Here is a 15,358-nt window from a genome sequence, read left to right as displayed (position 1 = left end):
TGAGTCACTGACCAACAGGCCTCCTTATTAATTCTGCGGGCTTTGGGGATGGTGCCTGACGGCTTTGGTTTCCATAGTGTTTCTGTCTTTGATCTGGATGTGTGCTTGGCTTTGGAGGAGGGTCCTGGCCCAGGCAGAAGGAGCTCTTCCCACCTCTCCCCTCCGGGGCCAGGCCCCCCGGCTGGCTTGCCGATGGACCCTGCCATCCCTTGTACTCATCTCTGCCTGCAGATCATGAAGGAGGTCCGGCGAGCGCTGTGCAACGCGGCCACGGATGACAGCAAGCTGCTGCTGCTCAGTGCCGTGGGGAGCGTGTTCTGCAGCGGCCTGGACTACTCCTACCTAATTGGCCGCTTGTCCAGCGACCGGCGAAAGGAGAGTGCTCGGATCGCGGAAGCCATCAGGTGAGCCTGCTCCTTCCTGTCCAACAGCCTGGGGGCCTGCCTTGGATCACTAAGTTTAGCAAGTAAAAACCACAGGCTGCTCAGTTACATTTGAATGTCAGATGGCAAAATAATTCCACTCTTAGCATAAGTATGTCCCTTGCACTATTTGCGATATACCTATATTTAAAAATTATTGAGTGTTTATTTAAAATTTGATTTTTGAATCTAGGGTCTTATATCTTATTTACAGCCCTAATGCTGCCACAGTTAGGGATGCTGTGCTCTCTGGGTTAGATCTCACTTTTGTTCTTTCAATCAGAAATGGATTTTTCTTTTCCTGTTAAGGGCTGGGTCTGGTGATGCCCTGCGTGACACACCATAGTCCTGCCTCTGCCTGGTGGTGGAAGTCCCTGGGGCGTCCTGACATTTCTGTCCTGGATCTAAGCTGTGACTCAGCAGTGGTGGTGATGGGGGGAAGCTATACATTTGCAGACCCCGTGGTGTGGGAGTGTTTACCCTTCTCTTCCTGCCTTTGAGGCAAAAGTGAGGGTCCTGAAGGTGACGTCCAGTACCAACAACCAGTATTCCTTTTGGGACACAGGGTAATTACTTCTCCATTCTTTACAAAAGTAAACAAGGATGATTTCCAGCCAGGGTCATTCAGCTGGCTGACAGCTGTCACTTTGTGTCCACCTTAAGAAGGGTGAACACACTCCCTGCTGTGCTTTGCTTAGGGAGACGGACAGAAGTCACCGTTCAGTCAGTCCCTGGCCTCATGGGAAGAAACACTTAGTCCCCGTGGTGTCAAGGAGCCCCAGGCTGCGTGTCCGGATTTTCTGGGACTCCAGTCTTCACTGCTGTGTGGCTGCATCACGCAGACTGCTTTCTACGTGGCTAAGAGGCTTTGCAAGTGTCCAAGAGGTGACATTAGGACACTCATATGGGGGATTCTGGTCCCTCCTCAAAGCGAGCCAGGGTGCTTCCTGGAGACCAGGAGGAGCCTGGCCGCTGTCACTGCAAGGGAATCTGGGGTTTATGCTGCTCCCAGGCGCAGCCCAGTCCACTGAGGTTTGCTCTCTGCTTGGTCTCAGCTGTGTTTCTCTGGCTTCTCGGGAGTCAAGGGGAGCAGCAGGATCCCCAGTGTTCTTCTGTCCTCATTTATGAGGCCATTTGAACCCAGACTAAAGAGCTGAGTGCCCACCTCAGTGAACCATGGGAAACTTCGCTTATCTTGTTTATAGATTTCTGGTCTTCATCTGGATTTCCAGAACCCAGGAAAACCAGTTTGACATAACCCTTGGTTTCCATTCCTCGCACACAGTTCATTAGGGTGAAAACTTCCGTGGCATCCCAAAAGATATGTCCATATCCTAATCTCTGGAACCCATAAATGTGACCTTATTTGGAAAAAGGATCACTGCAGACGTAGTTAAGTTTAAAATTCCAAGATGAGCTCATCCTGGATTAGAGTGGGCTCCAGACCTAAAAGGAGCCGCCCCCACAAGGGCAGAGGAGACACAGAGCCGGAAGAAGAGGACGTGATGTGCAGGCAGGGACTGAAGGGAGGCAGTTGCCAGCCGAGGAGCACGGGGGTGGCTGGTACCAGCAGGAGCTGGCGAGAGCCTGGTGCTCTCTCCGGAGCCTGCAATCCTCCCTGGATCCCCCAAGGAACCAGCTCCCCATACCTGGACTTTGGACTTCGGGCCTTCAGACTGATGGGAGAATAAGCTTCTGTTGTTTGCACCCACCCTGCCTCTGTTCATCATGGTAGCAGCTCTGGGAAACCACCGCAGCCCTGGAGGGAAGTGTTAGCAACTCAGGAAGCCTCAGCATCCTGGGCTCCCCTCTCAGGCGGGGTCCATCATGGCCTCTGTCCTGGAACCCTAAAGTGCCACTCTTGGTGGGTAATGTTGGTGTCCGCTGGGTGGGGTCTGTTAACAGGTAATGTCTGACAGCTGCAGGTAAGGCGACGGCTCCCAGTCCGTGGTGGGTGGGCAGTGATGTCTTGTCCGGCAGTGAGGGCCAGGCAGTGCCGGGCATGTAGGAATAACAGTTTGCAGCCGGGTCACCGAGGGCATGGGACCTGAGCCTTCAGCTCCTGGTTCATTCCTGCAGCTTTTCACGGCCAGCAAGAGCCTCCGGGCCTGTCCCTGTGTCACCCGGGCCTGTCCTTGTGTCTTGTCTGAAGTCTGTCACAGCTGAGGGGTGTGGCCTTTACTTCACTCCCTGTAGCTTCTACCTTTGGGGTCGTGAGAACAGCAGGCGTGTCCCTCTGGAGTCTTGGGAACCCAGTCGTGGAGAAAGAAATGTCAAAATCAGACGGAGGAAAAGATGACCTTTATGAAGCTGGAGTGGAGACTTGGCTAAAACCTTGGACCCCCGTGGCTTCCGACTTTTCCAGTGGAGTAAAACAGGGAACCCCAAGGCAGGGACCCACATATGAGGAGCTGCTGAAGGCTTTGTCCCTACCTCCAGGGAGATCCAGCCAGTGGAAGTGAGACCTCTGCCATCTTGGTGGGCCGGTGCGCTTCAGGCAGAGCAGAGGGCGCGAAGGCGAGGGGTGTCTTCCCCAACTTTCACAGAGAGCAGAAATCGCTGATTTATGTGCTGGCAGGGACCCGGGAGTAGGAAAGGGGATGTCCCCTGGGTCACTGTTTCCAGCTCCAATAGCACAGAGAGGCCTGGAGGAGGCAGCGCCCCTGGGAGATCCATCTGCTCTGGCAAAATTCCCTCGTGGCCCTGACATGCAGCCAGGGCGGAGAGCACCTGCCCGGCGCCAACCCGGAGCCTGCTGGTGGGGTGAGCCTGCAGCGAGTGGGACAGAAAGACCTGTGTTCCTGTGCAAGAAGGAAGAGGTGGTTTTAAGGATTGGGGAGCAGCAGGGCGAGGGCAGGATAGATGGAGGTGAGGCAGAGAGATCACCAGGCCCCGAGAAGGAGCCTCCAGCTCCCCCAGCTCTGGAATGTTTCCTTGGAGCCTGCTCGTTCGTGTTGGGGATGCGACGTCTTAGTCCTGCACTTGGCAGAGAATGTTTTATGAATTTCAGAGATGATTCATTGAGCAGAAGCTGCTATCCAGACTCATAGGTGACCTGATGGCTTGTTAAGTGCGGTACTCAGGAAGGTGGTGCGGGCGAACGGCTGCACACATGGCCTCTGGAAGCCACATGCCTGAGCTCAAACCTTCTCGGTCCTGCTAGTGGTGCAGCCTGGGGCACATTGCTCATCTCACTGAGCCCATGGGCTCATCCAGAGAATGGGAACCGTCAAAAGGATGGCCCTGGCCTCACTGGTGAGTTGCTACCATTAAGAGCGATTAGATAACCGCACATGGGTATTCCTGGCATATACTAAGCCTTACAATAGCTGTGCAGAAGTTCATTGTGCCTGCTGTCACTTCCGGCCACGAGTCTTCTAGCTAGGTTGAGTCTGATGTTGGAGTGGGGTCCTGGAGACTTTTGGGGAACCTGGGACGGCAGTCTCTGTGTATTTACCTGGTGTTGACAGTCCCTGGTGAGGCTGACTTGGCTCATAGCCTTGGCAAGGGGAGGATGCCCTCCATGGTTGTGCTTAAAGGGACTAGGTAACTGGGTCCCAGTAGAAATGCCGAGTGAAATCCAGCCACGCCCATGGGCAGCTGTGCTTCTGAGTCTCCCTTCTGCTGGGAGAACAGATCAGGACCACCTTGAAAGTTAGGTGGAAGCTATGTGGGCCCTCCTCCCGGGCACCTCCCACCATATGTAACAGCAGCCCCATTCAAGTGCTCCCTGTGTGCCAGGCACAGTGCTGTGGGCCTTGTGGACTGTCTCACTCAGTTCTCATCCAGCCCCAGGGGAAGCCATCATTGGCATTTCCAGCTCAGAGGAGGAAAACGAGGCCCCCGAGACTGGGCAGCTTGTCCCAGCTCTGGCCGCTAGGGAGAGGCGCACTTGAGACTTGGCCTCAGGTCTCTCCGACTCTGAAGTTCCTGCTCTTGTGCCACATCAGAGCAGCCTAGCAGAGTGGCTGGGGGGAAGCTTGGGATGAGGCAGAGGAAGCTCCAAAGGCTGGGGCCAACCCCATGGCCTTGGACACTGGGGAGCACAGCACCAATCTCCCGAGCCCCGCTCTCACTGCTGTCAGATCAGATATCTGAGCCGCAGGTCTGTAATGCAATATCCTGTTTGCTGTTTGGCTCCTACATCCCTGGGGCCTGGTGATAGCGATCTGCTGCCTGAGGTGAGAGAAAAAGGATGGGAGGATGGTCTTAGCCTCACATTCTGATATGAAGGAAATGAAAGACAGGTTGGAATGAACAGGAGGGGCCGGGAGGGGGTCGGAGCTCTGCGTGCTGGGACCTTGTCGCCTTACTCGGTGTTCCTGCTGCCCTGTCACAGAGCTCAGGTTGGAAGCCACAGAGCGGGGACACAGGGGGATCCCAATGTGCAAGGCTCTGGAAGGCGTGAGGGCTGCAGTGATTCCTGAAGGGCTGACGGTGTTGGCTAATGAGAACATCAGAGAGGCTCGCAGGAGACCCAGTGCAGGGAGGCAGCTTGGGTAACCACGGACCCTCTGTTACTGAAAACATTCAGGGGATGATGCATCTCCAGGAGGTTATGGAGGGAATTCGGTACCAAGAGGAAAGTTGGCCCAGATGAGCCTTAACATCCTTCCCAAGTCTGAGAGCCATGATTCTGGAATTGCATAAAGATTCACTGGGAATGGGACGTCTGATGAAAATCACCCAAACACTGGACTTCCAAGGCGCCCGCAAAGAAACCCCACATCCCCCACAGACTCCCAGTGCAAAAGAAGCACGAAACCTAATCTAAAATCTAACCACAAGGTTAGGAGGTGAAGCAAAGAGATGTCCAGTGGGACACCAGCTTCAGAGCATTGTAGTGCCCCATCCTCTCTTTGAAGCAGGATCTCTGAGGATCAGCTACAGTGGGACCGGCAGTGGCCACACTCACTCCATCATCTCAGGCAATATCATAGCTCAAGCCTGGGTCAATGCTGTGTACATTTATGATGAATTGCGTAGGTTTTTAAGACAACTTAGCAGAATATAAAGAAGCCTTCTCACAGGTACTTGATGCCAGTATATTACCGTGATAGCCACATTTTATAAGACTTAAGGGGAGGAATACTATCAACTGAGAATGGGTAAATCACCTTGATGTTTGTATTGTTAAGTATTAGCTGCTATGATAAATAAGCCCCAAATGTAAATAATGACTCAACTCTGAGAGACGTTGACTGCTCATATTTGTAAACCTAAAACAGATGCTACCTGTCATCCCAGGCTTTCCTCTGGGTGGTGACTTGGGTATCCAGACCCTTCCATCCTGTGGCTCCACCAATGTCCTCCCAGACCTCCATGCCCATCTAGGTGGCTGGTCTTGGAAGATCTCATGGTGAGAGATTGTGTGTACCTCAAAGTGGCACAGATGGTTTCTGGGAACTTTCTGTTGGGCAGAACTTGGTGACTTGGCCACACAGCTGTAATGGAGGCTGGAAAATGTGGCCTGCTGTAGACTCAAAAAGGAGACGAAAGGAAGATGGGTTTGGTGAAAAGCTGGCTCATTGTTGACACATCTCTTCAGGGCTTGTGATACTCCTGGGAGGCTCTTATGTTTTTTCAAGAGGTGTTCACTGAGCACTGATTTCAATATTGACAGAAGCTAAGAAGTGCCCCAGGCAGACCTATGGGTGTTCACAAGGAGCTAAAGGAGAAGAAGGATTCAAAAGCAAGCACGTTATTAGCAGGGTCATTGGGATAGTGGTGTTTTCTAAAACTCTCAGAGACACAGGCTAAGACTAACGTCAGAGAAGTCTGGAGACACAAGCCAAGGCAGACCAAGGTCATCTGGATTTTATTCCTGTAAGTTCTTGGTAGCTTTCAATCTTTCATCTGAGGATAATGAAGGATGCTGACTTTACTAGGCATCTTGAATCTTTCCTCTATGAGCAGATGAATTAAAATTTTATAGATCTCATATAGCAACTAGGGGAAAGGCAGAAAGCCTTCCAAGGTAGGGCAAGCAGAGGTCATTGCCGGTGGCTGTGCTGATAGGGAACGATGTGTGTCGTAACCTTCCCGATGCAAAAGGGCAGGAGAGGCAATACTGCTCCATTCTGTAGTCATGATGCCACGAGCATAATGCTATAAGGGAGCCTAGCCTTCTTCCCCAGTTTTAATTACAGAGACCCTCATCAGCATTGGAAGACCACCCTTGGTGACACTGATGTCCCTGGAGATAATTCAGAACCAGACCATCTCAGCATTAAAAGAAATCTTGTTAAGACACAGGTCCCAACCTATGTTCATGACCTGAAGCTTGAATTTCCTCTTCACCATCATCTGAAGTGATCACTGATCCAAAAATGGAATTCCTCTAAGAATGGGAATGAATGCCCCTGAAGCCACCCTATTCTGCCTTGGGCCAAGGATGCTGGAACATTCTCTGAGTTGGAATTCATCTCTTTGGAAATCCTCTTTCATTTCTATTTCTGGTTGAGAACTGTAATGTTCCACTTGTATTCCTTCCACATAAGCAACTTTTGCAGTACCTAGGCTGTCCAGACAATTGACTTTCCAACTCATGGCTGTCAAGAGCAGAAACAAAGCGATGGGACGTCATGCTGGGACGTCACGCGTGAGCTGGGCCAGCCGGAACACGTGGCCTTCAGTCTCCTCTGAAGGTCCAGCAGTCTCGTGACTCTGTGCCCAGGAATGAAGCCCCTGGCTGTCCCCGGCTCATCTGTGACTACTGGAACATGCATCGTAGCACCTGGGAGAATCAGGAGGGGTCCAATGGGGCTCGGCAATTTGAGGTCACCTGTTAAAGGGTCTTCTCTCTCCTCCAGGGACTTCGTGAAAGCCTTCATCCAGTTTAAGAAGCCCATTGTGGTGGCCATCAATGGGCCAGCCCTGGGTCTGGGCGCTTCCATTCTGCCCCTCTGTGACATCGTGTGGGCCAGTGAGAAGGCCTGGTTTCAGACGCCCTACGCCACCATCCGCCTCACGCCAGCCGGCTGCTCCTCCTACACCTTCCCGCAGATCCTGGGCGTGGCATTGGTAAGCCCCCCTTTCCCCCGAGAGACTCCCTCTCTGAGATGCATGCATTTGAGCCCTGTCATGGGTTTAGGATATGACTTCATATGGGCTTTTATCAGGGAGCAGAATCCATCTCAGTTTCCTCTGCTGCCCCAGGCTGGTTTTAGGGCCTCCAAACTGGATGGAGTAGCCAAGCCTGGGAAGACAGTGATGACCACTTACTGGACACCTAGTGCATGCCAGGCACTGCACACACATCATCCAGCCATTCCTCCCTCTGTCCAGTAAGTCTGTGCCCTCGGGTGTGCTGTGTGCTCTAATCGGCACTGTACAATCTCAGGAGTCTGCACACTTGCTTTTGCCCATGCTGACCAGGTGTCTTCCATCTGGCAGAGCAACCTTTCCTTCCAGTGAAGGGGAGAAGAGAGCACCCACAGAACCACCCAGGAGGTCTCTGGGTCAGGCCTTTGGGGCCTCTTCGTTGCACTTGAACATCATTGGCTGCTACTCCATTATGCGGCCACACCCACCTGCAGGGGAGGCTGGGAAATGTGGTCCAGACACATGTAATCTCCACCCACCCAGAACCTGTTGAGATCTCCATCTTACAGGTGGCGAGTTAAACTCAGAGGAGTTAAGGAATTGCCGTAGCACCAGGTTGGCTCGCAGGCAGGGCTTGTGCCGAGGGAGGCTGCAGTCAGTCTGCACCACAGTAAATGTGGGCAGGGCGTAGTGCTAGCAGCACATGTAGAAAGCATCTACTGTGTGCCAGGGCTATGCCCAGCCGGGCAAGGAGGACAGCTGGTATTCCTGCTGGACAGATGCACAAATGGAGGCTCAGAGGGGCTGAGGGGCTGTTGAAGTCACACAGTGGGATGGCAGTTGTGAGATTGGGACACCAAGTGTCTGGTTTCACAGTCTGTGCTCTTAACTCAGCCTGTCCCACAGCAGACCCCATCTCTGCGGAGCAAGATTGAGATTAGTGCTGTCAGGGCAGGAAGGGCTCAGAAAGTGAAGTTGCCCGAACAGGTGACAGGCGGCTTTGTGCTGCATCCTGGCATGGCTCACAGATCCTCCCTGCAGGTGCCCTAGACCAGCCTCTGCTGACATTAGCGACCGACTGACCTCAGTCTGATGGGTGCATCCTCATCCCAGGACCTTAGGAGGTCCCCTGCCTGCTGTCCGGGCTTTTTCAGCCATTCCCTCCAGTCCTTGCTGAGAACCTATAAGGTGTCTGCTCTCCACGGCCCACCCAGCGTACAGGGAGTCGAATCCTGCTCTGACTCTGTGGCCTGCTCGCCATCCTTGCATGAGGAGCACTTTTCCGAGGAGCAACCTTTGGATGTGACCTCACAGTCCAGGCAGAGGGGACACGTGTGGAAGGACTGAGCAGTGATGGGTTATGCAGACCTTGAGATGAAAGATGGTGCCTTGAGCCCCGCACAGCGGAAGGCCATGGGGCTTCAGTGCCTGTCACTACCATCACGGGAGACCTTCACACTGCCCAGGAAGCACAGTCTCATCCACAAGACCAGCCCCGGCCCCAGAGAGGCCGAGTACCTGCCTCCAAGGTTCTGGAGAACTGCTCTGTCTGTTCCATTGTTGCACCCCCCTATGGGGAGCTGTTCCTGTTTGGAATGGACTCTGGGGTCTTCCTTTAACTTCTCCATGCCTTTGGAAGGTGCAGGCCACCTTTGCCAGAATTCCGGCCCCATTATCTGAGAACACAGTCTTGGTTCTGTGGTCCCTTGCATCTAGCGAGAGCTTGGGAATCCTTTTGGTGAGGGAGGACAGGGTTTTTACACTTTTCCTTTCTTTCTTCTTCTTTCTTCTCTCCCTTTGTGCTTCCATCTCTCGTTGATTTTTCACCAGTGAGGGGCTGTGGGCTTCTTTTATCACCTCCACTCTTAGCCACTTTCCCATAGCTGAGACAAAATACCCAGTGCGCATGACTTCATGACTTCAGTGAAGAGAGGTTTATTTTGGTCCATGGTTTCAGTCCAGGATCAGCTGATTCTGAGGTAGAGATTTGATGGTAGAGGCGCATGGTGGAGGAAAAGGTGCTCAACTTATGGTGGCCAGGAAATGGGAAGAGAAAGGTAACGGGAGCATCCCAGGGATGAGAATAGACCATCTGAGCCCACGCCACCAGCAAACCACCCCCAACCAGGGCCACAACCTAACGGCACATTCATCTGTTGGACTAATCAGTGGATAAATCCACAGATACACGTATATCATGCCCGTAATCCAGTTCCTTCCCCGCACATGGACTCGTGGGGAACATTTTAGATCTAAGCCATAAGCTTTGGTGCCCACCATAGAGGGGCTGACAAGCATTATCCCTTCTGCTTCCTTAATATTCTTCCTTGCTCCTTTTAAAAATGGTGCCACTGACTGCAGTAATGGTAGTCATCCTTCCGTCCCCAAGTCCAGTCCCATTGTAATTATCCCCTCGGTCCATCCTGCCTCCACTGGGGGCTCAGGCTGTCCCTAGGCCTCTCTAGTGGAGAAAATTCTCTTTTGGGAGAATATGGAAGCTTCATGCAGTTCAGTGACTTACTCAGAGTCGAGCATTAGTGGCCTATTCTGTTTTGTGGTTTTCTCAGCCCTAGAGTAGGTGGTTAGTTTTATCGGTCCTCACCAATGGCGTTCTGCCCTCACCTGGCCCCCCAAGAGTCCTGTTCTTGGGCTTCTAGGTAACACCCTAAGTTCTCCCTTCAAAGAGGATGTGGAAGGACACTGTTGGAGAAGGGTTCCTGTGGGACCCATGGCCTTGCCCCGTGTCTCACACCTCCCTAGCAGGAGGTCAGGGTGGATCTGAACCTAGACTTGTCAGAGCAGAGGTGGCTCCTACAGCTCCTCCCAACGAGCCTTGCAACTTCCTCAGAGGGTGCGGAGATACCGTTCTGTCTCACTGACCACCGGCCCAGAAATGCCTGACACAAAAATATTAAAAGTGTGCAGCATAATCTCTGCTTCCCTCTCCCTCTCTTACCTTACCATCTCTGAACCTCCACGAACATTGCTGATGGAGAGATGCTCTTCTTGCTGACTGATTCTGTGAGGCACCATCCACTGAGTCGAGACCAAGGAGTTTCTAAACAAGTATCCTGACTGACTCTTGTCTTCAGACCTCCACCCAGACATAGGCTAGAGACGACCAGCCTAACACTCCTCTCTACTCTGGCCAGAAAAAGACTGTCTCTTAGGTCATCATGACCTATGAGTGACAGCCAGCACAAAACTGGGGGGTGGGGGGATGTAGAGGGCAGAGCCTCTGCATTTGCACACGGACCCAAGAGCAACCTGTATGGGGTAGGGTGAGCAGAGCAAAGCAGGGAGAAGTGGGTGGACAGTCTGCAGGCAGGGGTGGTGCTGTCTGCCCAGAGAAGGAATGGGGTTCATCCCAAAGCAGATACAGACCTTGTCACAGCCATGACCTGCGCCCTAATTAGTGTGAGAGTCACCTGAGTTTCTGCTGGTTCTGCCACTGGCTCTGTCTGTGCCTAGAACCATTGTCATGGTTCCCCCTAGATGAGTTGTCTTAGTCAGCTTTTTGTCATTGTAACGAAACACTGGAGCAAAGGTTTATTTGGGCTCACAACTGTGGGGGGTCCAGTCCATGGTCTGTGGACCCTGTTACTTCTGGGCCTGTGTCGAGGTAGTACCTCATGATGGCAGAAAGCTGGTCACCTCATGGTGGCCAGGAAGTGAAAGACAGGGCAGGGAGAGGGTTGGAAGATCATGGTCCTCTAATCCCCTTTGAGGTCAGAACCCCAGGGACCTGAAAACCCTCACCTCTTAAGGTTCTACCCCCTCCTGTGGGCACCAAGCTGGGTACCCAGCCTTAAATACACAGGCCTTCAGGGGACACTTACGATGCAAACTCCAGCACCAGGCATGATGGCTGTGAACTGCAGAGCACGGGGAATCCTCTGGAGCAGGGCAGAGGCAGCCAGGTTAGGAGAACCTGAGGGTATGCTTCCTGCCCTTCGGTGCCTTGCCCAGCCCTGGGCCACTGAAGAGACGCAATGCTCCTTTCTGGATTTGCATTGCCCACAATGGAAATTTTTAACTGGATGCATTCATTCATTCATTCACTCATTCATTCATTCTGTTGTGGTCCTGGGGATTGAACCCAGGGCCTTCACACTGAGCTCCTTCCCTAGTTTTTTTTTTTTTTTAATTTTGAGAAAGAACGTTGCTAAGTTGCCCAAGGTGGTCTCAGACTTGTGATTCTCCTGCCTCAGCCTTCCAAGCTTAATTTGAAAAGAAACAAATCAGAGAAAAAATGAACTTAATTGTTCCCTAACCAAAAAGTTCAGAAGTTGGGGGAAACAGGGTCTGGGAACTCTAATAGCTCCTCTCCTCTCCTCTCCTCCCCTCTCCTCTCCTCTCCTCTCCTCTCCTCCCCTCTCCTCTCCTCTCCTCTCCTCTCCTCTCCTGTCCTGTCCTGTTCTGTCCTCCCATCCCCTCTCCCATCCCCTCTCCCATCCCTTCCCTTTCCCTCGCTTCCCTCCCCTTCCGTCCCCTCCCCTCTATCACCTTTCTCTTACCCCCATCATCTGTGCGTGGGAACCTCTCAGGAGAGCTTTGTTTTGTAGCCCAGCTCATCCCTCATTCCTGGACTGATGTCCGTCTGGGGTCCTGGCACTGGCATGTGTCCACCCTCGGGTCTGCTCACCCTTCATCTGCCAGCAGAAGTGGAAGCAGCACTGGGCATACAGGGCCACAGTGCATGTGTGACTTATTTTAAGAATGTAACGAGAGCAGTGGCCCCTCTGCTTGGAAAACTGAATGCAGCTTACACACGTAATATCTCCAAACCCAGGCTGTGAATCCTGCCTCATGGAGCAGTTGTGCCCAGCTAGGCTGGTACTCCCTCAGGGACATGGGAGGATCTCTACACCCTCAGCCCTTCCCTGCCTTTTTATTCTTTCAGGCCAACGAGATGCTGTTTTGCGGTCGCAAGCTCACCGCCCAGGAGGCATGCAGCAGAGGCCTCGTGTCGCAGGTCTTCTGGCCCACCACGTTCAGCCAGGAGGTCATGCTGCGGGTCAAGGAGATGGCGTCATGCAGTGCCGTGGTAAGTTCCCATATGTCCGTGCGCCAGTCCTTCATGTAGATCTGTCTCACAGATGAGGACAGCCAGGCTCACAGGGACTGACTGGTGTGCAGGAGGTTGCCTGAGGAGTAGGTGAGAGGCCCTGCTGGGTCACAGATGCTGTTTCCTGGTGTGCACTTAGGTAGGGGGATGGAGGCTCAGCATTCATGGCTGTTCTCCCCAACCCAAGAGAAGAGCCTTACAGCCTGGTGTAGAATGTGCTGCTTTAAGAGAAAGTCCAACACACACACACACACACACACACACACACACACTACAAAAGCACTAAACACCTACATCTTTCTCTGTGTGTCTGTTGTGTAATTTTTATTAGTGCATGTTCCCAGTACACAGTGATTGCATTCTTCATGGGGAGTTGGTTCATGTGCATAACACACTTCAATTCTATGTCCCTTGCCTTCTCCTTCCCCACTGCCCTCTCCATCTCTTGGTCCCTGTCTTGATTACCTTTCTCTCATGCTGAGACAAAATACCTGACATCCAAAATTAAGGAAGGAAAGATTTATTCAGCTCACGGTCTGTGGAGATTTTAGTCCATACTTGGCTGGCTCCAAGGCCGAGTGGCACATGGCAGAGGGCAACAGAAAATAACAAAGGCAGCAAGAGCAAAAAGGGAGGAGCAGCAGCAGCAAACAATCCTTTCTTTCCCTCCCTTATATTGTATGCAGGCTACACACCTGCTATACCAAGCGCAGGGTGAGTGTAGCACTCACACCCATAATCCTGTTGGACCACAAGTCAATCAAAAATCTAGAAGCCCGCCTCATAACTGCCTGAGACTTTGGGGGGACATCCAGATGCAAACCATAACAGTGCCTTTTCCATTTGCAAAAGATCTCTCTCCCTGCTCTCTATTCCTTATCTTTTATTTTGCTCAAAGAAAAGAGAAGCTTGGGCAAATAAAAGACAAGGGTAGGAACCAGCCTAGACGTGACCGGACCCGGGCACACTGTCCCTGTATTTCATTTCTTCTGCCCACTGAGGGCTTGGCATGTCTAACAGTCGCTGTTTGACTCTGAAGACGCATTGAAAAATAGATGAATAACACCTCTACAGAGACGCCAGTTTTTAATTAAGTGTCGATTTTAATCTCATGACCCTCACTGTGAGCACAGGAGGGGAATGCCCTGTGAGATGGGGGAAGGAAAGGCTGGTGCTGGCGCCAAGGACCAGCTCCAGAGCTGATACATGGGCCCAAGCTTTGCACATCCTGAATCAAGGGGCCATGGGCTGGGCTGGTAGGACCTGACCCATGACCTGTGATCCTTCTCCTTCTGCCTGCACCCACCCGATTGCTGTGATTCTCCTGGTTGGCCTGGCACCTGCTGGGTGCCCACCCCCTTCCCTGAGAGCTGAATAATAGCAGTAATGATGGGCCCCATGCCCGGGTGACAGCTACACCCCCTGCCAATCTTAGATGGGTGTTTTCCCCTTCCCAATGATTAGCATGACCAGTTCATCCTGGAAAGTCTGGCATCCAGGGAAACTCCACTATCCTGAGCAAATAGGTGTGCTCCATCACCCCAAGTCAGCTTTGCCGAGGGACAGGCAGAAATTGGAGTGGAGGACACAGCATGCTGCGGGCAGGATTGGGTGGTGGGTACGTGGTGAGCACAGGCAGCCTCTGTCTGGCACAGGCCCAAGGTGGGCAGGGAGGCCTAGGAGGAAGGCACGAGGGGCCTGGCCTGCAGGGGAGCAGCTGCTGGAAGGACATTTGAGGGGACTCCCTCTTAGGGGAGGCCTGCCAACAGGGGACATCACAGGGAAATCCAAGACTCTGGGTGGTTTCCAAGAAAGGGCTGTACTCCAGGATAGGGAAGCACATGGCCTCTGGCAATTCCAGAGGCGGAGGGAGGCTTTCCAGCCCTTCCCCACCACCCCAACCTCCCCCCAGGCTCTTGCTGGGGAGTAGGGTTCTACCAGCCTCCCCACCTGGAGCACTCCTTTTGCTTTTTTCTGTTTGAAAGTGTTTTGGGACACTGTTAACTAAGCCTAGACCTCGGCTGAAGCCTGTGGAGGGCAGTGGAAGGCTGTGTAAAGGCCTCACTTCCGGCTGCATCTCTGTCGTTAGGAGGCAGCAGTGTGGCCGTGGGGATCAGCCAGGCCTGAGTCTCACTGATGTGCCAGCGTGGGGCAGCCCGGGGCGTGTCATCCTCTCCGGGGCGTGCCATCCCCTCCAGATCCTTCGTCTGTGATGGAGCGTAGAAAGGACGAACTTGTAGAGTAAGAGGAGGATGTGAAAGAATTCAGGAAAAAGACTTCTTGAGGAGCTTGTTGGTTAATGGTGATTGTAGTGGGATTGTTATTACCACTATTATCACTACTATTACTACTTAATACTGATTATTATTGCTCATTACTACCATTAGTATTAAGGGGAGCACTACGATTATTCATTACTGTGATGATTACTACCATTATTTCTATAATGATTATTGCTTAATACTATGATGCTGATGGCCATAATGCTATGATTGTTATTGCCTGTTTCTGCAATTATTATCACTATGGGTGCTGAAACTCTTTATTCTTATGGTTATCACTATGATTGCTGGTATTATTATTATCCATTACTATGATTATTGTTACTATGATTGGTATAATTGTTACCCATTCTCACAGTTATTAGTATGATGATTGCTATAATTATTATTACTCACTACTACAATCATTACTACCATTATTACTACTGTTCTTACTAATAAGCCTAGAAGGGCATTGCTGTTGAGTAGGTCGTATGTATACTTGGAAAACCATTAGTTCATTTTACTACCTCTTTCCACGCTCCCCAAGACCCTTGAGTTAA

General features: G+C 52.1%; 1 protein-coding gene across 1 annotated transcript in view; it reads left to right on the top strand.

The window, feature by feature from the left end:
* The window catches only part of Cdyl2 (chromodomain protein, Y-like 2), a gene marked incomplete at its 5' end in the record, with an annotated part of 54,488 nt that overhangs the window by 33,105 nt on the left and 6,025 nt on the right, over window positions 1-15,358 (top strand). Inside the window, 3 exons of the mRNA XM_005409346.2 lie at window positions 232-404; window positions 7,235-7,445; window positions 12,370-12,513. Coding sequence (XP_005409403.2) covers window positions 232-404; window positions 7,235-7,445; window positions 12,370-12,513 — 528 coding nt within the window. The remainder of the gene's footprint in view (window positions 1-231; window positions 405-7,234; window positions 7,446-12,369; window positions 12,514-15,358) is intronic.

Source organism: Chinchilla lanigera, unplaced genomic scaffold (assembly GCF_000276665.1).
Source record: "Chinchilla lanigera isolate Chin_1 unplaced genomic scaffold, ChiLan1.0 scaffold00121, whole genome shotgun sequence".
NCBI classification, from domain to species: Eukaryota; Metazoa; Chordata; class Mammalia; order Rodentia; family Chinchillidae; genus Chinchilla; species Chinchilla lanigera.
This window is presented reverse-complemented; position numbering and strand designations above follow the sequence as displayed.